Source organism: Typopeltis vanoorti, chromosome 8 (genome assembly GCF_054136105.1).
Source record: "Typopeltis vanoorti isolate ZY-2024b chromosome 8, IOZ_Tvanoo_1.0, whole genome shotgun sequence".
NCBI classification, from domain to species: domain Eukaryota; kingdom Metazoa; phylum Arthropoda; class Arachnida; order Uropygi; family Thelyphonidae; genus Typopeltis; species Typopeltis vanoorti.
Genome location: NC_143556.1, coordinates 45,629,793 through 45,656,499, shown reverse-complemented (window position 1 = coordinate 45,656,499; position 26,707 = coordinate 45,629,793). Strand labels below are relative to the sequence as shown.

General features: G+C 34.6%; 1 protein-coding gene across 9 annotated transcripts in view; it reads left to right on the top strand.

The window, feature by feature from the left end:
* The window catches only part of LOC150103963 (bromodomain-containing protein 2-like), a 539,719-nt gene that overhangs the window by 349,057 nt on the left and 163,955 nt on the right, over positions 1-26,707 (top strand). For 8 of the 9 annotated variants that reach the window (XR_016548723.1, XM_090397208.1, XM_090397209.1 and 5 more), the window contains one exon: positions 26,522-26,659. The exons of the other annotated variant lie outside the window; for it this stretch is intronic. Coding sequence is in view for 7 of the 8 variants with exons in the window: in XM_090397208.1 (XP_090253334.1) it covers positions 26,522-26,659 (138 nt within the window). In the remaining variant the exon portion in view is untranslated. The remainder of the gene's footprint in view (positions 1-26,521; positions 26,660-26,707) is intronic. 9 annotated transcript variants of the gene reach the window in all.

Genomic DNA, 26,707 nt, shown 5'->3' with positions numbered 1-26,707 from the left:
AAAGTGGTTGAGTTGTTTTTGGATAAGATTATGTTTGGAGAAATTGATGAGACTAGAAATCTTGAAGCTATGGTGGATAGGAAGTAGAAGATCAAAGATCACATTGCAAAAATTCCAAATACAACTTAGAGGATCATTTTGATGTTGAAATGAACATTGACATATAAGGATAAGGACTGCACAACAGCTTTTTAATTCCTACAATCCTAGCTTAAATAACAGGGAAACAGTACTTCAAGTCCCAATCCCATACATTTCTGGCATTTCGGAACCCATTTCCAGAATTTTTAAGAAATATAATTTAGTGGCTATTTTCCTTCCTATCGACTAATTATATCATTATCATATAATCTCATCCTAAACAACTCAACCACTTTCTAATGGTTCTGGCATTTGTCTGTAGACACAAGTAATCTCTTGTCTTTTTGTATACTTACAACTGTAGTCTGTTTTGCTCAGTGGCAACTTTCTCGTTTATCTCATCTTCCAAAGATAAATGTTCTTCTCTGGCTCTTCCTGGTGGTGTCTGCTAAGTTTCTTGTGATTGTCATCATTCTTAGTTCAGACAAACTGGACGCTTAGTAGAAAAGAGAATATAAGAACACCAATCTTACATTAGCAACAGGAAGTCTGAGAAATCTGGCTTGGTTCAGCATGGAATAGATACAGACCACAATGTCACAATATCTGAAACACACTTTCTTATCTGTGTCACTATAAATTTGAACATTTGTTTAAAGAAAGTGTTGAGGCCTTACTTTACCCTCCGATCTTAAATTGAAATTTGTCTCTCATTATCTAAGATATGGGAAAGTCTTATTCTCATCACTAAAGTTTTAATACAGTTACTGAATAATTAATAACAGTGTTTCCTCAATTATATCACCATTATGTTGTTTCGTTTATAACATTATGTGGCTTTTACTGTTTCAGATCAGTCCATTGTTTTGTTTTACCTTGTAATTGTTGTTGTTGTTGTCACTGATGATGGCCTGTAAAATCAGGCTGAAATATATGGCTTTAAATAAATATTATTATTTATTTCCTTGTGTTTTTCGTTTGAATTAAAGAAACCTATCATTGCACAAGTATCTCTTAAAAAACAAAAAACTCTTTACAAGGCTTTGATTTGACTACACCTGCTCCTATATGCAGATTTGATCTCCTGGGTTCTGAGGGGATAAAGAAGCTGTGAAAATGAAAAAATGAGTTACAAAGGATTATGTCAGGATTATGGAATGTAGATTCAGAGTATGTGGACTACAGACACTGGTAAATTGGAGGATGGCAGATGATATGGTAGAATTCTATAAACTTCTGAAAGAATTTTAGGAGATTGGTTGAAGAAATTTTTCAACCAATTTCAAAAAAAAAAAAGATTACATAGAAGGTGGGGAGAGAACATCTGTGGAAGCTTGCATCCAATTAAAAAAGGGGTGGAGCTAGATTTTTCTCTCACAGAACTGTGAGTGAGTAGAACGGTTTGCCTATTGAAGTAGTGAGTGCATCTAGTTTCACTGAGCTTAAGAGAAGGTATGACACTTGATGTGGGTGATGTATGACCTCCTCAATGATAATAATTCAATAACAGTATAATCCACACTTCACTTTTCAGCACCTCCCCCAGAATTTCTCAACTACCAAATTTGAATATAAAAAAATATATCACCACTTGGATAAAGGATTTATCAAGAATATAATTTCTTAGCAAGTTTAATTTAAATTATAACCAAATGAAAAAATTTTCTACAATATTCACCAATGTTAACTCATGATACATTTGACTCAGAAATCTGTGGCACTCTGTCATGTACAGAGAAACTAGAGGTATTGAGCAGGAGGGTGCAGTCAAGCATGTGTCTAGCCACCACTCACACTCACAAATGAGTATGAGTTCAGAATGATCATGAATGGCTGGGTACAGTTTTGTAAGTTTCGAAACTTTGGTATCACACAAGGGTAACTGTGGGTCCAGTGGAATGTTGATATGTATGCATATGAATGTTAGAAATAAGGACTAGGAGCTTTGGTATCATTTAACTTGACTTGGTCAAAAATTGTTTGTCTCAGAACACTTATAGAAGGTAGGCATTATTATATTTTCAGAGGGGTAGAGGGAATAGGACGAGGTAAGAGCTACTTCAACCATCAAAAATAAAAGTTCAGTAGGATTCAAGATCTGAGGAGATGGTTCATTTGAAGTTATCTGGAATGAAAGAGAGAGGGAGGGGGCCAGTAGGACAAAATATATTGTTGGTTTGCTGCTATAGTTTAGTAGGAGTTCAGAGGAGGATGTGATGCATCAGCAGATTAGCACAGTGAATGTAGTGAAATGAAATGTTTACAGTTACTAAGGAATAATTACCTGAGACAGCATGGATAGAGGTTACCAGGAGTTTGAGAGTATTCAATCTGGTAATAGTATCAGAAGGTCTATCCAAAACTATGATAGCAACTCTATATGTGATTTGGAAAAGTGGCCATGCAGTCTAGTTCTGGGAGATTACTAAACAAATGAAATTCTCTATCAAAGCGTTTATGCGGAACTACAAAGCTGGAGATTATGACAGACATATTAGGCAATTTGAAGAGGTTCTATGGCATAAGAAGCTACATTTTAAGAATATCTGTGGTACATGGAAAGTGATCAGAGATTGTTTGTGAGAGACAGTAACAGACTGCTGCATATTCAGGATTGGGATGAATGTGGAAGATGAACCAGGTGGGAATTAGAAATAATGAATTAGAAAGAAATAACTAATATTGCCAAACTAAATCCAAAAGGGGTTTTTTAGTGTAGCAATTAAGAGAAAGAATGATTACCTTTAATCATTGCCAGTAGTAGTCAGGTGACAAAAGCAGAAAAAATAGTTGTTACTAAGTAGTCACTTTGCAAGAGTGTATCATCCAAGTGGAGACTGCAGTTGATGAAGTAAGAGAGAGAGAGAGAGAGACTGATGTGAGAATCGAGGTAAACAAACTGGAGATGCTTACATATCAGTTTCAGAAACATTAGAATATCTTTATTGAATATGTGGTAGCCTAAGATGGTTGGCATTGGAGATATGAGATATTGTGATTGGGATCAAGTGTAAAGGGTATATTATTTTTAGAAATGACAGAAGAGATATGAGTGGTTGTGTAGTACTACTGATGATACCAGATGATATTTAGGTTAGAAATGCATGAAATCAATAAGGGTAATAATGTCCTGTGTAGCAGCCAGTTTGAACCTATCTGATGTGATAGGTTCAAAGTGGAGGCTAACACGATGAAATATATGGTGGAGTCTTGCTACAGACCTAGTTGGTTCATTTGCAGGGGATGATTAAATGCATTGCCAATTTACTCTGATGGATTAATTGGTGATCATTATGGATGACTTCAATCACATCTAAACCATTCCAGAAGTAATCTCACTGCTGGCAGAATGCAGAGCATTAAAACATCTCCAAAAAATAATGAATCATTACTAAAGCTGAATACAAAATGAAAACCAAAATACAAAATAGTGGTACAACATGACAAAATTTCATGCTGGCTGGAGCGTTGCCTAGTTAAACAAGGCCCCCATTGTTTTCGCCAGGGAACCAGGGCGAACAGCGAAAAGTCAGCTACTGGAACAAATCTGAAAACACACCTCAACTCCACATCACCAGAGTTAAAGATCAGTACTATCAACATAAGAGGCCTGAATGGCAAAGAAATGGAGCTAGCTGAGGAATTAGATAAGTACCAGGTCGACTTAATAGGGGTGACTGAAACAAAAAAGACAAAAACTGGTGAGATCTTTCTGAGCAATAAATACGAAATGTTATATTCAGGCAATAACAATCAAGGAAAAGAAGGAGTAGCCATAGTATTCAACACTAAATACGAGGCTAATCTTCTTGAATGGCAGGCAGTATCGAGAAGAGTGATGTGGGCAAATATGAGAATGGGAACTGGACAATGAGACTTATTTCTGCCTATGGTCCCACAGAAGGTTATATGAAGGTAGAAGTGGAGGAATTTTTTCATGCTTTAGAGAAAGCAACTGACACAATGAAAAAGAAAATGTTGGTCCTTGTTGGGGATCTAAATAGCAGAGTAGGAAATGATTGTCAGACATACAAAAATATTTTGGGAAAATTTGGAGAAAAGAGCAAAGCTAATAATAATGGCAAATACCTGTTAGATTTCTGCTCAGGACATGGACTGGTTATTACTAACACCATGTTCCAACATGGTGTTATTGTTGATAGTGGTGTTTTCTCACTGGTACAGGACACCAGAGTGTACAGAGGATTTGAAATGGGAAGTGATCACTATTTAGTCTTGAGCAGGATAAAATTATATTTCGTATTGAAAACAATAACATGTAAGAAAGTTTTAAAGTGAATAAATTGAGTAGCTCTCAGGTGTGAACTGTTTAGACTGAAATATAAACGTTATTCAAGAAAAAATGAAAGAGTTTGAGAAAGGGAACCAAACCTTGGAGATTTAGTGGCAAGCCCTAAAGAATACACTGACTGATTCAGCCAGAGAGGCATGTGGTGAGGTTGTGTGCAAGGATACAAAAAAATCAGAATTTCATGCTGGACAGGAAGTTAAACAGGCAGTGAAGGAAAAGAAGAAAGCATATGAAACGTTCCTGGCAAATAAGTCAGCTTGTGCTCTTAGAGAATACAGAGACAAATGTAAGAGAGCTAAACACTGTGTAAAACTAGCTAAACAAAAGTCTTGGGAGGACTTTGGCAAGAACATAGAAAGGTTGTTGAAGAAGCTTAGAAATGGAGGAAAGAGTGCTTTAAAAGGAGTTAGAGATGATAAAGGTGACATGAAAATGGGAGAAAAAGATATCCTTGAAGTATGGAGTAATTACTTCGAAAAATTGCTAAATGAAACAAGCAGTGATAGTACAGTGGTAAAAAACACTCAACAAGCATACAGTCAGGAATACATATCCATACTTGAAGTAGAAAAAGCCATCAAAGGCTTTTAATGTGGAAAGGCAGCAGGAGTAGATGATATTCGACCAGAAATGCTGAAGTATGGTGGTATCAAAGTCTTACAGTGGCTGCTCTGCATAGTTCAGAAGGCCTGGACAGAGGGGCGAATTTCCGATGATTGGAGTAGAGCTCTCATAGTACCCATAATATAAAAAAGGAAATAAAACTGAATGTGAGAATTACTGAGGTATTTCCTTACCGAGTGTTCCTGGCAAGATTTATGCAAGTATACTTGAGAAACGGTTGAGAAGAATTGTGGAGGAACAAGCTGGATTCAGGCCAAATAGAGGCTGTCAGGATCAGATCTTTACTTTACGACAAATAGTTGAGAAAGCATGGGAATATAATAAACATCAGTATTTGAGGTTTGTCGACCTGGAAAAGGCATATGACAAGGTTCCAAGCTATTCAATACGCTACAGTTATATGGTGTCAATGGGGAATTATATCAAGCAATACTTGGTTTTTATTTGAGTTGTAAGTCAGCAGTTAGTATTGAAGGAAGTACAGGAAGATGGTTTAATGTGAAATCTGTTGTGAGAAAAGGATGTACATTATCCCCTCTGTTATTCATTATCTATATGGATCACATTATGAAGGTAAGTGGTATTAAACATGATATCAAAATTGAAGATGTTAATGTCAGCTCTTTGCTTTATGTGGACGATGTTATACTTCTAAATAAATCCACTACAAGTCTGCAAGATTCCCTGACTAAATTTAATAATGTGTGATAGATATGGTATGAAGGTCAGCATTAAAAAGACAAAGACAATGAAAATAGGTAGAATTGTTGAAAATGTCAACTGTGTTGTGAACAGGGAACCTGTGGAACAAGTAAAACATTTCAGCTACTTAGGCACAATTTTTACTGAAGATGGTAAACTAAATATAGAAATAGACAACAGAATCAGCAAAGCTGGTATGGTGGGAAGTCAATTGAATAAATTCATATGGAATAAGAAAGAAATTAGTCGGAACACTAAATTAGCTGTATACAAGACTGTGTTCAAACCAATTTTAACTTATGGATCTGAAAGCTGGGTCAGAAGTAAAACACTTGACCAAAGACTAGAGACCACAGATATGAGAGTCCTGAGAAAGATTAGAGGCGTGAACAGATGGTATCAATGGCAATATCATATTAAAAATGAGGATATTAGGAAAGAACTTGACATTGTCAGCATCCAGGAATGCGTTAGCAGAGCTAATCTCAGGTGATATTGTCACTTAAATAGAATGGGCGAGGAAAGATTAGCAAAACAAGTGGTCTCTGCCAGTTTGGCAGGAAAACGACCCAGACGAAGACCAAGATATAGCTGGATTGATACTGTACAAAGTGCCTTAGTCGATAGAAATATAAGATCTGATAATGTTGGAGTCTTGACAGGTAACAGACTTATTTGGAGGAAAATTGTAGATAGGAAGTTAGTAATGATGTAAATTTTTCATCTAGTACTCTCATATCCTGTATACCCTTTGAGGGTACATGGCAGGAATTTGATGATGATGATACTAAAGCTGATGAGGGAAATGCTGATATAATAACAAATGTTTCTGAATATTATAGTAAAATATTGAGGCCATACCACATATCAAGTAAATAATAGATATCCTGCTTAATCCTAAAGGAAAAGTATCAAAAAATCAAAAAAAAAAAATCAGCTAACGCCTTTTTGTTCTCGTATTTGAGTTGGCGAGGCCATTGAGCTCTTTCAAAGTATCTGAATTAATATAAACAAATGCAGATATATATATATATATGCTACATCATCCACATACTCCTCATATACACTGAGTGGTCTGCCTAGTAAATTCCCATTTATTAAAAAAGAAAAAAAAAACTACAATAATATAATAATCAAGAATTTGCTTTAAAATATATATTTTCTATAAAGGGGATAAACGAAGGCCATCAGATCCTGTTTTAAGATTGGTTAGTATGGAAAGGCCTGACAACTGTCCTTATATAGCCCCTCTATAAGGAAAATACATCTGTATGTTTAGTTGAGATGATATGATCTGCTAGACCAGATTGCTCAGGTTCATGATACTGGGTATATGATTTAAGTTCTTCACAACAGATAGCTGCAGATCTCCCAGACTGTCAAAAGTAAGACATACTACAGGAGCAGGGAGATCTTTTAGAGAGCTGTAAAATTGAATGGAGAAAGCTTGTCTTTAGGAGAAGAAAGGAAACTAGAAATCTTTCTGACAGAATGGTAGGATACTGCAATATTAAGAGTTTTAGAATTTTAGCTATACGTTCAGAAATCTCTTTAATATATGGGAGTGGAATCTGAGGGATATCTTCAGAAGATCTAGAGACTGGTTGTCCGAAGCTGCTAAAGGCTTTCTTGATAAAAGATTCATTAAAGCTATTTTTAATAAAAGCAGATTTCATATATTTCATTCTTGCTATAAAAGGTCTTCAGTGGATCAAATATTATAATGACAATAGAATAACGGTTTAATGGTTCCAATCTTATAGAAAAAAGAAGAGAATTTAATTTGGAAACTCATCTTTTGTTTATAGATTGCAAAAAAGTATTTGACAAAGTAAAAAGATATATACTGTTTGATATTACAAAGAATAAATATACCTAATATTTTACTACATGCAATATTGAATATATACAAAGATAATGAAATAAAAATAAATGAAAAAAATGTCTGAAGAACAATCTATAAACCAAGGGGTAAGACAGAGATGCCCTCTGTCTTACCACTTGGTTAGACAGAGGGCATCCAACTTTCCAACACTTTTCAATATTTATATTAATGAAATATTAATACAGTGGAACACCTTAAACAATCCAGGTATAGACATTTCCTGGAATAACGAAATAAATATGCTGTTATTTGCAGATGATCAGGTAATAATATCAGATAAGGAAGACAATTTACAAAGAGCGATATATAATTTAAACGTTATAGTAGAACAGTTTGGAATGAAAATTTCCATAGATAAAACTAAAACAATGGCATTTTGTGGACAGGATCCAGTTAGAAGTAAAATAGTGATTAATAAGAAAATAATAGAATAGATAAATACTTTCAGTTATCTTGGATGTGAAATATCATATGAAGGAGAATTAAAATAAAAACTTCAAAATTTTTACAGATTATAGGCCTGATAAATAGAACACTCAATCCAAATATAGTACAAAACGAAACACGCTTGAAAATATATAATACTTTAGCAGTACCCACATTATTATATGGCATTGAAATTTGGGCAATAAACAAACAAGATAAACAAAGAATATAAACAAGTGAAATGAGATTTATGAAAAGAACTGCAAGATACACATTATTAGACCAAAAAAGGAACAAAGACATTTTAAAAGAACTAAAAACAAAATCGATAGAAGAAAAACTAAACAATTATAAACAAAAATGGATAGAACATGTAAACTGAATGGCCAACACATGATATCCTAAACAAATACTAAAATATAAACTAATTGGAAAGAGAAGGCAAGGTAGACCTCAAAAAAAGGATATTGGATGGATATTGAGACCGGAACAGAACCCATAAGTACCCTCTTGATGATGATGAAAATTAGCATGGATATAATAATCAGTATGAGTTTCTTTTCTAAAGCAGAAAATTGTGTGTACCATCTTGGTTGATGGTGAATTAAAATATCTAAAAATGCTATTTGATTGTTTTTCTTCTCTTCTAAAGTAAACTGACTTCTCAGATGAATAATTTATTTTTGAGATGAATAGTTTTAAATCTGATGGTGAAGCTTTCCATATTGCAAAAATATCATCTATATACAGGGTGTTCGGGATAAATTTGACAGTTTCGTAAGGAAAAAGAAAATCTTCTTTGTATCTATTAAATTTAATGAATTGACAAAAAAACATTACAGGCAGAGTTAATTACAATACTATCAACAAGATTTACTCAAAATAACCACCATTAGCATCGATCACAGCTTCAATTCTGCTTCGGAACCTCGAACAAGCTGATGCTACAGTCTCCCTGGGAAGGGCCGCAAAAACTGTTTTAATTTTATCCATTAACTGGGCTTTTGTATTACTGGAAGTGCGATTGGTGTCTTTTTCAACTGCGCCCCATACAAAATAATCCATGGGGTTAAGGTCTGGGGAGTTTGGAGGCCAAACATTTGGACTGGTGAAGTCGTAGAAATTTTCAGACAACCATTTTTGACTTTTCCCAGAGGTGTGGCAAGGGGCCGAATCCTGCTGCCATACATACGGCCTACCATTGGCTACCCTTGTTATCCAGGGCTTGACTACAGTTAGCAACTCCACGAACAAAGCCCGAATTCCAATGCCAGGGTTCTTCAACACCTGTTCCTGCAGATTTGCGAGGAATTCTGCTGTACGAACGCAATCAGATCGTCTGCTAGGGATCTTTCTTCTTGCTACATCCTCGTAGTCACCATTGCAAGTCTCTAGTTCATGCCTGATTGTTTTTACTGTATTCAGGGAGCATTGGGCAGCAGTCGTAACATCCTTATTTTGATGGCGGGCACGAATCATCATGATACAAGTTATTCTCTTCCATGATTCAGGTGGGTTCCAGCTATCCATCCTTTCTGACATCTTGTATATGAATGAAGAAGGGTCCAAACTTTTAAATGAAGAGAAGTGTGTGTTAATACATGTAACTTACGGAAAAATATAATTATAAATATGTCAAATTTATCCCGAACACCCTGTATATCTGTGCCACACTATAGATTTAGGAGAAATGTCTTTAACAAGACTATCTTCAAAATGTTCTATGTAATAATAATAATAATAATAATAATGGTCTTATACGCTGAAATAACCAGTGTATTGTGAAGTCAAAAGGTTTGATAATATCAGGAGGAAAATCTTGTTTTAGTAAATTAATAGTATCTGCCAAAGGCATCTTTGTGAAAAGAGATACTATTGCAGGCGTAAACTTCTGTGGCTAATTGGTTCAAAAGACATATTTCGGTGATTACACCACATTTTTTTATTATTCAGTTATATAAAACACTGAAATAATAGTTCCCGACAAGTTTCGTAAATCGTAGGATTTACATCTTCAGGGGTAAATAGTATAACTTAAAGTTTAAACAAAAGAATTAATAAATACAAATCATAACCGTCTGGCTATTCATAAAACTCAACTAACAGAATGAAGATATATAACGTTATTGACGTTGAACAATACTGGACGATATCACGTGTGTTTGTTCTCATTCATACAGTCTGAGCTCAGATTGAGGTAGATTTTTTATTAGAGCTGACCACACTTGATGGAGAATTAAACCTTGATTTTTATTGCATTGGGTTGGGTTTTTTAGCATATTAGCAGTTTCTTTAAATTTTCTTATATAACTGTTGTTTTCTATGTATGACATCATCGTTTTTTGCCAGAGTACATCGTGTCCAGTGGAAGTGGTATGGACACGATGTACTCTGGCAAAAAACGACGATGTCATGATGATGAAAACCTGGTTTTTTGCCAGAGTACATCGTGTCCAGTGGAAGTGGTATGGAAAGCAAGACCCATTTTTTGTTCTCTTTTGTATTGTACGTCTTTTTGGTGTTCAGCCATGTGTATTTCTCCAGATCTTCCTGTCTGTCCTACGTAGCAAATCCCGCAAGAGCAATGGATTTTGTAGACTCCTAGATTCCTACATCCACCAAAACCACCTCATCATCCTCTTAAAAAACCAGGAGTCTACAAAATCCATTGCTCTTAGTTATTGGTTCCTCATCTTCAACACTTATTATGTGCCATTTTAGCTCAGATCAGGTTCTGGACCATGACATTCGTATCTTCAAAAAATGCCTCTATCATGTTGTTTCAGAAAATTGACAAGTAAAGTAGATAAAATCAAAATTTTTAATCATTACTTCCTATATTTCACTAAAGTTAAATTGGCATTTTCAGGGATTAATACACTGGTATCAAACACATGCATGTAGGCAAACTTCAGTAGCAATGGGAGAGATACATGATGACCTAAAGTCCTATAATTACATCTCTTTTGGTTTTGGTTGGGTGTTCGATATGCTGTCACAGGCAAAACCTCTTGAAAGCAACCTTCCCAACAGAAAATATAAAACCCTTCTACATCTCAAAAATAACAACAAAATTTGGTTGTTATTTTTGAGATGTAGAAGGATCTCGTGATAGAAAAATCCTTACTCGAGCTTTCTTATACGCCATAAAAATAAAGTCAGAAAGAGTAGTAATTCTCGCTGGTCTCCTCAATTTAATAATATTTTTCCATATTCTGTGCTTTATTTGCATGAGGTAGCTTCTACTGATAGTTGAAGCATTGCAACCTGTATCTAGTAAGATATTACATTGATACCCTTGGATATTTCCTCCGATTTTCATCATTGATTCATTCTTCTTAAAAGAGTTATCAAGATTACTATGTACTTTGTGAGGAATCTGTCCAAAATTCATATCCCATCCATTGTTTGAGTATGTTCCTTTAGCATCGAAACAATTCCTAGCAATATGCCCAGTCCTGTGGCATCGAAAGCATCTTGGAGAATCCTTATAGTTGGAGAAATACTCTTTCTTTGCTTGAGGTTGAGAGGTAATGGGCATCTGTAGATTGAGTCTTTCTAATCCATGCACCACTTTGTCCAGATTTGCTAATATAGGTTGATTCTGTTTTTTTACTTCTTGTTCCACCATTTTGTTAATTCCATCTGTTGTAGGGTTGTGGTTTTCATGAAAGGTTGTAGTAATAACTACCAGCTGCTTCATTACTTCATGGTGAATTAAGGTTTTTATTTCTTGCATTAAACTGTCCTTGTTGGATAGTTCTTCACTCTCTGCTATATGATTAACATTTAAGGAATTTTCTCCATTATTCTTCTTCTTTCCCTTTTCACTTTTATTTTATTTTCCAGTTTCAGATTGAAGGAATAATCAGTCTTATTTATAACGTTCACATGACCTACATTGGATAAGGGACAAAAGTCTCCTATCATTTGTTCTTTTTCCTTGACAACTTTGAAACATTCTTCTAAGGTGTTAATTTTCTTCTTGTAGGCAATCTCTCTCGATTCTGGTCTTACACCTTGGCGAAACTGCTGGAAAACAGCCCAATCCAAATGAGGTTTATCTTCATTAGACACGTTCAAACTTTGGAAAGAGTCAACATGTCATTATAAAACTCTGTGACACTTTCTTTAGCCTTTTGTGTGATCCTCTGTAGTTTCCACAAGTTAGGTCCAATACTTCTCAATCTAGAGAACTGTGAAATTAAGACATCTTTAAACTTCTTATATTCTAATGTTTCCTTAAGCACTGGAGATGAATATAAAAATGTCCTTGCCTTACCAGTCAACTTACTTCATAGTAATATTAGTAATTGAAAATCAGTTCAGTTTGCTAATTCTCTAAGCTTTTCAACGAATTAAAAAAAAGACAGTACATCATCTGATTCTTCCCCTGAAAACTGAGGAAAGACTTGTTATGAATTTACAGTGAGGAAGAATTCACTATCCTCCATTTGCTCTATATCAGTTACTCTATAATTCATTCAGTTACGAATGTCAAGACTATTTAAAATTTACTTTTCCTTGCCTAATTGTTTCACAACCAACTCATCATGATTCAATTAAATTTACTATTAAGTTTTTAGGAATTAATTCCTAGTAGGCTATTATGTCAACAAAATTTATTTCTCGATTATCGTTAGTGAATCAAAATCCTGCTGACTGTGCAATTTTGTTAGTTTTGTCTTTCATCCAACCTTATATTTGCTAGCTGTTGGTTGACCCCACTTTCAAACATGAAGAAAAATTTTATTATACTGCACTACTCTATGTTTAAAATCACACAGTTATTGTGGAGGAATCAATCATCAAATAGCACAACAGCAACGTGAACTTACTACAGGCTGAAAGTTTCTTACTTATACATAGGGTTTCCCACAAGATTCGTATTTTAATGAGCAGTGCAATGAAACTGAAATTAGGCAAGCACAAGAATCAAGTTAAACAAGATATTTAATTCTCTCACAAAGTTATTCTTACATAAGAAACAAGAACTGAATAAGATCAATACAATTAGAAAATAATTTATGCATTCTATAAAGTATTTAGATTCTATTCAGCTGAGTGCATCATTTACTGCTAGAACATATATATAAGGCTTTCATATTCTCATCCATTAGGATTTCAACCTAGTTTCACTTTAAACAACATCAATATTCAGCAAAACACTTAAAAATTAATTCTTTTTAGTCTCACAGAATAATCATAAACTTCAATTTTTATCAAACACTTAGCAGGGATTATCAGTTTATCAGAGAATTAAAATAGTTCTTAAAAGCCTCAGTCTTGAATTTACATATACATTGTGAGATAACACATTCAAACACGAACTAATTCTTCAATGAAGTTTCTTGCATTAGTTTCACAAGGAAATGTTTAATAATATCACTGATTCAAGCTTGACTAGCTGGCTCCAGCAACACGAAATTTGGCCAAGTTCTCCAGACACAAGCAACACTATCACACGTTAGCTATAGAATAGATATTCTTACCGGTATGATCATCATAGCTTGCACATTATGGAAAACTCTTGCAACACTTCTAGGCTCTCGATAATCTTCCACTATAGGCAACACAAAACTTATAGTATCCCTGAGTTCAATAACTTATTTATTAAGACTGGAAAATGTATTTTCTTGCTCGTAATAACTTGTCTTAAGATAAATTTCGATCATATTATTATCCTTCCACTCAGGTAAATTCCTTTACAAGGTGACAGGAAACTATAAATAAATATGAGTTCGAAGTAAGATTCATTAAAATAGGAACAAGTTTCCAAATCTTTATTACGTCGTACGATCCCAGGTTAGATCACATCTCACAACCTTCCTACACTCTCTCTCTCCATTTTCCTTCTGGTTCCTTCTTCCTATATCTCATAAATCCTCTCTCTTTTTCCTGCCCAAACTTGTTTTTCTCCGCTCTTTCAGTTTACAACGAAATTCCCACGTGATCGTTGTACAGTTTCCAACGCTAAGACACACGCTATCTTAAAATAACTTAGTTTTCTGACAGCAGCCAATCAAATCACATTAGCAGAGTCCCTTAGAAATACTTTCACTTTCAGTAACAACAAATAAAATGCATATATTACAGTTCGCTTAGGATACATTTACAAGTTAATATAAAGAATTTATATAAGATAAATAACTAAAAATAATTACAATTATTATTTCAATGAACAAAAAACAATAAATGTTTAAATTACAATTTACTTAGGAGCACACTTAGCTGAGGAAATGCAGTTCATGTTAAATCATGAAGTATTAATAATCATAAAATTCTTCATTCACAATTTAAACAACCCATTTGAACAACCACCCTCCAATTACAACAGAAATAGAAAGTAACAACAGTCTGCCCTTCCTAGACATCCCCAGTTACAACACAACCAAATTTCCATTTGGTTGTGTTGTAACAACCAGTTGAAGGATGAAGGTCATCTGACCTTCATTGTCTACGGAAAACCCACACATACAGATAAATACATCTTTCAACAGTCACATCAACCCCCCCCCCCCCCCTTCCCAAAAATACAGAACTATAAAAACCTTAGTCCACCAGGCAAAATCAATTTGCTCAGATAACACTGCACTCAGCACATAAAAATACATGTTTTTGGTCATTGGCTTTACCCCCCCCCCCCCACCAGATAAAAAGAATGCTAACACCATGTACCCACTCTTGCCCTCTTATATTCGTGACATCTCAGAAAAGGTGGCCAAGATTTTTAAAAAGCACAATCTTGTGACCACTTATAAACTGCATAGAAAGCTAGCAACCATTATCCATTCTCCCAAAGATGAGCTACAACCACTGGATTTATCTGTAGCTTCCAAGGTACCCTGCTGCTGCAATACCAATCATACTGTAACCAAACAGGCAGGACAGCCAACATCCATATATTAGAGCACCAGGATTACATATGTTTCAACCACTAAGGATGCATGGTTGCTCAGGATTAGCAGACCATGGTAGATATTTGGCACAGGATCTGTTGGAAAAACACCTCCTTATTCCACCAAAATAAGTTTAAATTTGAGATCTTTTCCTCAAATCTGCTGCAGCTGTTATTAATTATTCCAATTTAACAAATATGGTTGTATCAAACTGTCTCTCATAAGGGATGTAATTATGGGACTTTAGATCATCATCATGTAGCTCTCCTGTTTCATCTTTGTTATTGAAGTGTGCCTGCATGCACATATTTGAACCAGGTATTAATCCCTGAAGATACCAGTTGAACTTTGGTGAAATATAGGAAGTAATAATTAAATTTTTTTAGTTATTATGTAGTCTACATTGTCAATTTTCTGAAACAACACAGTGCATGAGAATCAGTGTATACACCCAAACACCAGGAATATACTTCAGAAAATACATACACGGATATGTCAAATTATGAATCTTTGTTTAATAACTCCCCTTTAATTTATACTTTTTTTTAGTCTAAGTTGGGGAAGGGGGAAGCTTCATTACCAAAATAGCTTTGCTGCTTCTCCAGGTGATATAAAAAATGAGATAAATCAACAATGTTTAAGATAATCCAAAGCATTATAAAATTACATCTACATTTAGATGTAATTTTATTTTTTAACAGTTTGTATGGTTTTCTAGTAATTCAGGTTTGCTCTCAGTAGAAAGCTATTCTTTTTCTTTTGATGCCACAGGTGTATGATTTAAGATAATTGTTATATCTGGTTTTTGTAATGCTTGTTTTATTGCAGCCAGTGTTGCAATTTTTTCTTTTCTCCAAAGTTTTGTGTTTTCAAGCATTAAAGTTCCCATTTTATAATTAATTTTGTCTTTAAATGCATTTTGTTTATTAGAGTCTTTTAGTTTATAAGTATCAAGCCTTGTATAGCTCTTCATGTTAGTGGTGTTTTGATTTTAAGGTGTATTTTTGCTGGTGGATTTCATGATCAGAATCCATATTTTCTTCAAGGTTTTTACATTTTGGAATGATGTTTTCCATTTTTGTTGATTAAGGTGTAATCAGTACAGTTTATAGTTTTACCACCAGGTAAAACTATATGCATTCATGTGCATTTATGATTGTCTTTTATGAAAAAGTATTGGTAGTAATCAACCTTGTTGTCTTACAAATTTCAAGGACTGTTATATTATTATTATATTATATAATATATTACTATTTTATATAATATATTATTATTCATTATGATTTTAATTATTTCTTTCTTGCACTTCCAAATTTCTTCAGTTACTCACTCCATGTCTTGAGAATACCTGCTAGATTTTCCATTAAGGTCACTTACTATCACCATGTCTATTCTATCGGTATTATCACTTTCTCTTAGTAGATTTGAAAGAAATTCCTCATATTCATCATCTTCAAGAGTAACTTGGTGCATTATCCTGTATTATCTTAATGTTTTTTTTTTCTTCTTTCTTTTGCCTGTAATCTTAGTGAGATTAATCTTCATGATATTGAGATATTTTTGTTATTGAATTTAAAAGATAATTTTTACTATGATTTCTGTTTTCCTTCTCTGTGTACTCAATCTTTTCTTTCTTTTTTTAAAAAAGAAAACTTAAAGTTCTAACATTAATTATTGATATATTTATAATGCCTATTTCACACACTTAAGTGGTCTCTGGGGAAATGTGCCAGCTGCTTGAAACATAACATTTAGCACATCCTGTGATTGTTCATTTTTCATAGTAATTATGGACAAATACTGCAGCTGGCTTGTCACTCATCTACAGAGTCCATTAAGGATAGTGCCAGAACCTTGAAAGAGAAGGCAGACTCCTGCTACACAAAAAGAGAGAGAGAGAGATCATCTCCCTTGAATACTATAGCATTGGAGGAACAAAGAGAGAAAGCATTGGGAACTTTATGTTCACTATTTCCATACTCATTAGAGTGAGCCCTGAGGAAAAGTTTCCACCCCAGAATAAAATTAAGAAATTGAAAACAAATGTTATTTACCATTTTTAAATATGCCAGTTACCAGACTTCCAGATTATCTCTCTTATACTATCTACAAAAAAAAAACCCACATATACTAACAGATATCTGAACATTAATTCATATTACCATCCTCTGTAAATGTATGGCATGATAAACAGATTAGCACATAGATACCTGTTTCCTTTGAAAGTCAGTACATATATCAAACCATAATTTACCCTAGGTTGAGTGTCATTGAGGTTCCATTCCTCAAAATACTATTGAAACTATGAAATACCATGTCAAAATAGCCACCAAACTAGTATATGGCACTTAAATAATGAAATGATAAAGAAACAAATTTATATTATGCATAGATGAAAATGTTGCGGGATTTACTGTTTTAAAATTTTAAAACAGTAAATTAATAAATATAGTTTCTTCTGAACTCAGTAAATTTGCCTGTGGCATGACAAGGCATTCCTGACTTTTCATGTCAGGAATGCCTCTATAAATACCAATTATAATCTACCTATAAAGCAATATGAAATTTGCTTCCATGGTCTGACTAACTATCACTACCTAGACCATACAAAATAACTGCCATATTATGGACAGTCTGACTGGTATATACAAAGCTTTTAATTTTTTCAGGAAATAACAACATATACGAGAATATTAATTATAAAAAAAATTTTAATTAATGTCTTCCTATATCTCGGCAATGTTACATTGCGGTCATCAGGGATCACAAAAAATATGTGCACACAGGCACCAACACTGCACAAAAGAGGCTAAAGAAAGGCAACAGAAGTCAGTTCTAGAGCCTAAATGATTTCCCCTAGTGGGCTAAATTGGGTTGTCTTGGCTGGTTGGCTGACGATCTTAAAATGTGTGCTTCCCAAATTTGGGCCAGTCTCATGTTCCCAATTTGTTGAGGTTTGAAAAGTTGTTATACATTGTTATTTCCTGAAAAATTAAAAACTATGTGTAACCAATGTATAAGTTTATCTACAAGAATTGATATGAACAAAATGGATTAGCAGACCGTGCTTGACATCCCCACGTTATTACATGTGTAAGAAATCTGTAATTCTGAGAATTTTTACAGACCACTGTTAACCTAAACAAATATATGGATATAAAAAAAAAAACTTATGTGTAATGCCACTATTCTATGTTTACATAAAAAACAAAAAAAAAACCATCTTTGATTCTGCCTTAAAGGTATAGTTTACTTTTTTACTAATAGCAGTCCCTGGGTTACAGATGAGATACGATTCTGAGAAGCTCTTTAGTTCGGATTTGTATGTAATTCAGATCCCTGATGAACAGCCCATATACGGTAATAATAACAATAATAGCAGTACTATAATGGCTCATATGCGGCAATAATAATACAGTGTAAAACTAGTGATAATAATACCCCTGTACTGTAATAATAAGTTACAGAAACTATTGTGCTCTTTCTTTCAATTCAAACAAACAGAGCATAAAAACAAATTCATACAAAAAGTTTAAGTAGGAGATAAGAGAAATTTCAAAAAAGAATATTAAAGGTTAACACTCACCTAATGTTGCATTAATGTCTTACTTACTGGAAAGGGCATTTTTGAGGCAAGAAGGTAAGCTAACATTAATCAGAAGATATGGAGATGGTGCTGGAGAGGATGGAGTGGGTGCTGGAGAATCTAGGGTGGTTTGCACAGCCTTTTTCTTTTTATCATCATAAATGGCCTTGTAGCAGCTGATGTTCTCACTAACTGTATGGTAAACCTTTGTAAACTGCTCAATGTTAGGATCTTACTCCTCAAGCTTAGCAAATCCTGCTCCACAATGAGATGAAAGGCTTCATCACATCATCTTCCGTAGCCCTGACTGCTTGCAGGAATATATGCCATAAGTAATAAGCCTTAAATGCAGAAATGACTCCCTGATCCAGTGACTGTAGTAACAATGTAGTGTTGGGTAAAAATACAACCTTTTGTCGTAAACTTTCTTGACTCTGGATCTTCTGATTATTCGTGTTCTTGTGTTTCTATCAGCTGCTTCTCTATCTCCATAAGGTCTTCATTGGTTAATTCTTGGGAGTGGGACTCTAGTAAGTGAATGATATTATTTTCATTGATGTCCAATTGCAGTGCATTGCCACTATCCACCACAGCTCCTCTGACTTCGGTGATGTCTTCTCCTGTGAAGCCACAAAAATCATCACAAAATTGAGGGCACAGTTTGTTCCACACCCCCCTTTCATTGTTGATTACTTCACTTCCTCCCAAGAATCAGCAATGTTTTTGATGACATCATAGATGTTATAATTCTTAGAGAACTCTCTCAAGGTCATCACATCATCTTCTGTAGCCCTGACTGCTTGCAGGAATATATGCCGTAAGTAATAAGCCTTAAATGCAGAAATGCCTCCCTGATCCATTGGCTGTAGTAATGATGTAGTATTGGGTGGTAAAAATACGACCTTTACATTAGGGTGAAGGTCATTGAAAGATGTTAGATGTCCAAGAGCATTGTCCTCTACAAACAGAATTTGAAAGTTAATTAATTTTCTTTTCTGAACAATATTGTTCCACAGCAGGAATAAAACAGTTCAAGAAGCAATCTTCAAATATGACAAGTGTGAACCCAGGCCCTTAAATTTGACTTCCAAATAATGGAAAAAGCTGCTTTGATAATGCAGCAAAGTGCTCTTGGATTTTCAGAGCAGTAAACAAGCAAAGATTTGAGCTTAAAATCTCTGGATGCATTACCCCAAGCAATAATGTTAGTCTGTATACAAAGTATATATACTTGGTGGGGAAACTGTAAAGAAATTAGAGGAGATTAGAGACCTAGGAGTGATGGTGGACAAAGACCTGAAATTCAGGGGCCACATTGCACAAGTTGTGAAGACATCACATCAGATAATGGCAATAATGCAGAGGACCCTGACATGCAAAAATAGAGAGGTTATGATGTCATTGTATAAGGCCTTGATCAGGCCTCATATGGATTATTGTGCACAGATTTGGTTACCAGGTTTTCTGGTGACAAGGATATGTTGGAAAGGATCCAGAGAAGATTCAGAATGGTAGTCAGTGGTCTTTGGCATGTGGAGTACGAGGACAGATTGAGAGAATGTTTTTGCTGAGCCGCGTGCATAGGAGGAGGGGGATATGATTTAGACATATAAGTTAGTCAGCGGTTGTTATCAGGTTGACATGGAAGAGATTTTTCATAGAATGGGAGTGGGGGATAGAATAAGATGCCATTGCTGGAAACTGCATAAGAAGGGTGTAAGCAGAGAGTGAGGAGTTCTTTGCATGGAGAGTGGTTTGTGAATGGAATTCATAGCCTGAGTGTGTTGTGAATGTAGACAATTAAAGCAGTTTAAAATGTATAAAAATAATAATATTTTCCTTTTCAGTATTATAGATTTTTATCTTCCTTTAAATAAATTGTAATCACTTCTCGTTTCAAAATCCCTGTATATTCTTGTATCCTAAACTAGTCAGTCCTTGGCTTATGACCACTTGTACTTATAATGGCCATCCAATTGATAATTTCACCTCACTCCTTCAACTCAAGGACCACAACCTTGCTGTCTTCGAGGCATATTATTTAAGAAATATTTTGCTTAGGCTGCTGGTTCTACTAAGAGTGAGAAAAACTTCAGAGACCTTTTGATAAGAGTGTAATACCTTGCATTGTACAAATGCAACATTGTACAAATTTGCAGCATGGAGTCAGATGACAACAGAGCATATGAATAGTGTTTGGAAGAATCTGCTGAAAATGTATGTTCGTACATCCACAGTATTAGACAAAGACACAACTTAGAAGAGATTGATAAGATTTTGCTGCTAACTAAAGAGTGGAAGATTGCAATGGAGAATTAGAGCATTTGTTGGAAACTGGAAGAGCGAAGACCTTTTAGAATTAGATGTCGCAGGAGAACAAGAAGAGGACGTTGAGTCTCTAAAGAGTTTATAATGAAAAAATTAGAAGAACCATTTGCCTCAGACAATTCAGTTATTTCAGGAAATGGATTCCAGTATATGGAAAAATTTAGTCTAGCTGTGATTGTTGGTTGCAGAAAAGAAAAAGAAACCTGTGCAGATTTTAAAGAAGCTCGCTCCTCTCACCTCCATCTTCTGAAGATTAGCCTACTCTCTCCAGAAGTTATGCATCTGGTGAACCATCCTCAGAATGCTTTGTTGTATCCCCTCAATTTGAACAATTTGTTGTTGATTACTTTGCTTCCCCTACCTCTTCTAATGAATTGTTCAATTAATAAAGCAGCAGCTTTGAAGAGGTACTCTTGCTCCCTGTATTTTGAGCTGATTATTTTACTGGGTAGTCCTCAGAAGCACTCTACACTCACGTTTCATTATTACAATTGAACTCTATCATATGCAGAAAGTTCATTATAATTTGACATTGTATTATTTCACTAAAAATATAACAAAAAATCTTGCATAGACAAGTTTCAACATGAAGAAGTGGAAAGAGTCCTGGTGTAACACTTCAACAGGGGCTTCCATGAATTAGTGGACCCAACACAGATGCCTTCAGGTTTTGACCTACCACAGAAAACTTGGTCTACCCTTAAACCGAATCCACACCAATCATGGCAGATGTGCCGACCATCTTTGCAAATGGGGCATGATTGCCTCACCCAGGTGTGACTGTGGATCACCTCACCAGACAATTAATCATATTACAGCAGAATGTGTCCAACGTGCATAAAGTGGAAAGCTGTCAAACTTCATCCATGCTACACCAAGTGCAGTTGACTGGATAATCAACCTAGAATACTGTTGTAGCCTATTCTTGAGTGTCTCTTTCATGACTGTGTTATGTCTTATTATTGTACACGTCTATTACTATATCCATATATATATATATTAAGAATTAATGTAATGTAACTTTTCATGTGTGAGCCATACGCTAAATAAACAAATAAAATGTATTATTTCACTGTAAACAAAGAGTAAAATTGGTGAAAAATTGAAAAAAAGTTACAAAAACAAACCTATATACATTTAGGCATATTAATTATTAACATATCTTTATGGTTCATACAGTGGGATTGTCGGAATGATATCACTGTGCAGAATAATGAAAACCTTTTCTTATGTGTTCTCTTCATGTGGATTTTAGTAATCCACCTAGTCTATACCCTGATCAGAAATCCAGCAGATTCTTGCTGTTATCATTAACTTTATGTCCAAATTTTCCCAAAACATTTGTATGTCTCATATTCATTTCCTGCTCTGCTGTTTAAGTCTCTGATAAGAACTAGTTTTATATATATATATATGTGTGTATGTATGAAGATTGATTTACTCGGTTGTTATACATTTTTATAAAAAGATGGAATAACTAGAACTAAGAATTGAACAATCTCTAGGTAGTGACAGTTGGAATCTTATTAGAGTGAGAAGTGAATCTCAAGCCGCCAAAATTCAAAATGACAATAAATTGAAACTTATTAGAAAATTTGAAGCCCTTAAACAAATACAAAGTAATTTGACTTCTTTGAAACCACACCTCCATCCTGACAAAGTTGTGATTAACAAATCAACTTATAATTCTCGGTTCTAGTCATTCAATCTTTTTATAAAAATGTATAACAACCGAGTAAATCAATCTTTGTACATCTCTAGTTCTTATGATGAGTCTTCTCATAATAATATAAGGGATTTCCAGAAAACATTGAAGAGGATAGGCCTGAACATCAACAGGTTAGTGTTTCTCAAGCGCTGTAAATTCCATGCCGTGTTTCCTAAGTTTATCTCCTTTAAAGAAAACATTAAAATGGCACGGGATAGAAGGACTTATCATAAAATAAAGTTAGATCTTCTCATTGAAAGGATATTTGATACAAAATGCACTCTCACTTTTATATTTAGCAAAAAAACCACATTATCTCAGGAAATTGAACAATCTCTAGGTAGTGACATTTGGAATCTTATTAGAGTGAGAAGTGAATCTCAATCTGCCAAAATTCATCATCATCATCATCAAATTCCTGCCATGTACCATCAAGGGGTGTACAGGATATGATAGTACTGGATCATTACTAACTTCCTATCTACAATTTTCCTCCAAATCAGTCTGTTACTTGTCAAGACTCCAACATTATCAGATCTTATATTTCTATCGTATAAGGCACTTTGTACTGTATCAATCCACCTATATCTTGGTCTTCCTCTGGATCGTTTTCATGCCAACTTGGCAGAGAACACTTGTTTTGCTAATCTTTCCTCACCCATTCTGTTTAAGTGACCATACCATCTGAGATTAGCTCTGCTAACGCATTCCTGGATGCTGACAATGTCAAGTTCTTTCCTAATATCCTCGTTTTTAATATGATATTGCCATTGATGCCATCTGTTCACGCCTATAATCTTTCTCAGGACTCTCATATCTGCGGTCTCTAGTCTTTGGTCAAGTGTTTTACTTCTGACCCAGCTCTCAGATCCATAAGTTAAAACTGGTTTGAACACTGTCTTGTATACAGCTAATTTAGTGTTCTGACTAATTTCTCTCTTATTCCATATGAATTTATACAATTGACTACCCACCATACCAGCTTTGCTGATTCTGTTGTCTATTTCTATATTTAATTTACCATCTTCACTAAAAATCATGCCTAAGTAGCTGAAATGTTTTACTTGTTCCACAGGTTCTCCATTCACAACACAGTTGATATTTTCAATGATTCTGCCTATTTTCATTGTGTTTGTCTTTTTATTGCTGACCTTCATACCATATCTATTACAACAGCTATTCAATTTAGTCAGAGAATCTTGCAGACTTGTAGTGGATTTATTTAGAAGTATAACATCATCTGCATAAAGCAAAGAGCTGACATTAACATCTCCAATTTTGATATCATGTTAAATACCACTTCCCTTCATAATGTGATCCATATAGATAATGAATAACAGAGGGGATAATGTACATCCTTGTCTCACACCAGATTTAACATTAAACCATCTTCCTGTACTTCCTTCAATTCTAACTGCTGACTTACAACTCAAATAAAGACTAAGTATTGCTTGATATAATGCCCCATCGACACCATATAACTGCTGCGTATTGAATAGCTTCTCTCTAGTCATATGCCTTGTCATATGCCTTTTCCAAATCGACAAAACTTAAATACAGATCTTTGTTATATTCTCATGCTTTCTCGACTATTTGTCGTAAAGTGAAGATCTGATCCTGACAGCCTCTATTTGGCCTGAATCCAGCTTGTTCTTCACCAAGCTTTTCTTCCACAATTCTTCTCAACCGTTTCTCAAGTATACTTGCATAGATCTTGGCAGGAACACTCATTAGGGAAATACCTCTGTAATTCTCACATTCAGTTTTATTGTTTCTCTTTTTATATATGGGTACTATGAGAGCTCTACTCCAATCATCGGGAATTTGTCCCTCTCTCCAGGCTTTCTGAACTGTGCAGTGCAGCCACTGTAAGACTCTTATACCACCATACTTCAGCAGCATTTCTGGTCGAATATCATCTACTCCTGCTGCCTTTCCACATTTCAAGCCTTTGATGGCTTTTTCTACTTCAAGTATGGATATGTATTCCTGACTGCATGAACAATCTCTAGGTAGTGACAGTTGGAATCTTATTAGAGTGAGAAGTGAATCTCAGTCTGCCAAAATTCAAAATGACAATAATTTGAAACTTATTAGAAAATTTGAAGCCCTTAAACAAATATAAAGTAATTTGACTTCTTTGAAACCACACCTCCATCCTGACAGTCGCGATTAACAAATCAACTTATAATCTTTCCGATTCAGAGAAAAGTATCCTCAGTAAAGACCTAAATTTTGTTTTATCTCCTAGATCTATTCCAAAAGAATTATTACTTACTAAGATAGAAATAGCTACCTCCTTTGTTCCTACCCATGAGCCAAACTTACTCTACATTGAATCCATTTTCATCATTAATAACACCTACTCCCCCCCCCCCCCCTACAGACATCCTTTCATCGGAACGACAGGCTCTTAAGAAGTTGCAAAACAACAAAAATATAATTATTCTTCCTGCAGATAAAGGCAACTCCACGGTTGTTCTTGACGTTATTGAATATCAAAATATGATGGTGTAATTGTTACGGAGTGACACTTACTTGATCCTTGAGAGAGATTCCACTCGTGAACTCCACAACTGGACCAGTAATTTATTGAGAACTACCTAGAAACATTCACCTTTCTCTTCGTTCTCTCCATTTGCTTATTCCGCGATTATATGGACTACCTAAAAATCACAAGGTAATTACCCCACTTTGACCTATCATAGAAGGAATTGACTCTCCAACATACAACCTTTCCAAATATCGGGCGAAATCTCTCAAATGTTTTTCCAGTAAGTCATCATCTTTTATTAAAAACTCTGTGTATTTTGTATCATGTATAAAAGATATGATTATTAAGGAAGATGAAATCATGGCAAGCTTTGACATAGTCTATTCTCAGTTCTAGTCATTCAATCTTTTTATAAATATATATATATATATATATATATATATTTTTTTTTTTTTTTTTTTTAGCTGCATTCTCTCTATTGCGTCAAAAAATTCTTCTCCTTCTATTAGAATCTTCCACAAGACTATAGGTGCATATATTTCATTGACGAATTTTCAGTTTTTAAACTTGCCTGCATCACCCTACTCGAAATTGTGTGCTATTCAAGAAGTTTCTCTTTGTATTTAGTGATGAATACTTTATCTTCTTCTTATCTACCCTTATTATTGTTGTTTGAATATATTCAGGCAGCATCTTGTTGAACTTTTTTTTCCATTCATGATTCTCCTGTTGATGACACAAATCTTCAAGTCTACAATAGTTTGAGGTTCTTCCCAATAACTTACTTTTCACTCTCTTCTCTTATGACAATTTTGAAATTCATTTGTAGCTGTATTCCTTTAAGCAGTCCCTGAATGGAACAACTTACACTATGAAATCTATCTTACAGTTATGATTAGAATGGAAGTCAGACTTAAAATATGCTCTTTTTTTGTGTGTGTGGGTGTCTGTCAATTTACCTTTTCAAATATATACACACATGTGCAAAATGATTTTGATATCTATAATTTCAGATAACTTTCTCTTTAAATATTAATCCAATTAAGTTCACATGCTTTTTAATTTAGTTATTAATTTACAGAATTCATTCGTTCTTCAGAATTCTGTAAATTCATAATTAGAGTAAAAAATACATCAGCACTGTGGGTGGACTAAGGATTTTTTTTTCCCTTGTAATTTTAAAATTTTTGCTTTTACATAGTCCTGAATCCCTGCTCTAGATACCAAACATGGAACTTGTTCAAGTCACTTCAAGCCTCCCATAAATGGGAGAGTGGTCTCACATTAATCAATGAAATCCATCTCTCACCTAACAACAATCATCAACACCCATGCCCATGGTGGAGGTTTTACCCCACAATCTGTTTTTTGGAGAGTGGATATACACTAACCACTCAGCCAACAAGGAATGGAGAAGCTTATTCTGATGAATTATTTTGGCATTGATCTTATATATTGATTTTTTTTTTTCTTAAGCTCCCACATCAGTTTCAACTTCCAGACCTCCTGTTGTAGCAAGTCATAACTTACCACAACAACCATCAAGGCCATCAGCAACAGCTACGGCTGCCCCAGTGAAAAAAAATATTGTTTCATCACAGCCAAGGCCACCTGGTAAGTCATATTTAGATAGTAAAATGTCTAATATAACAGTACATTATG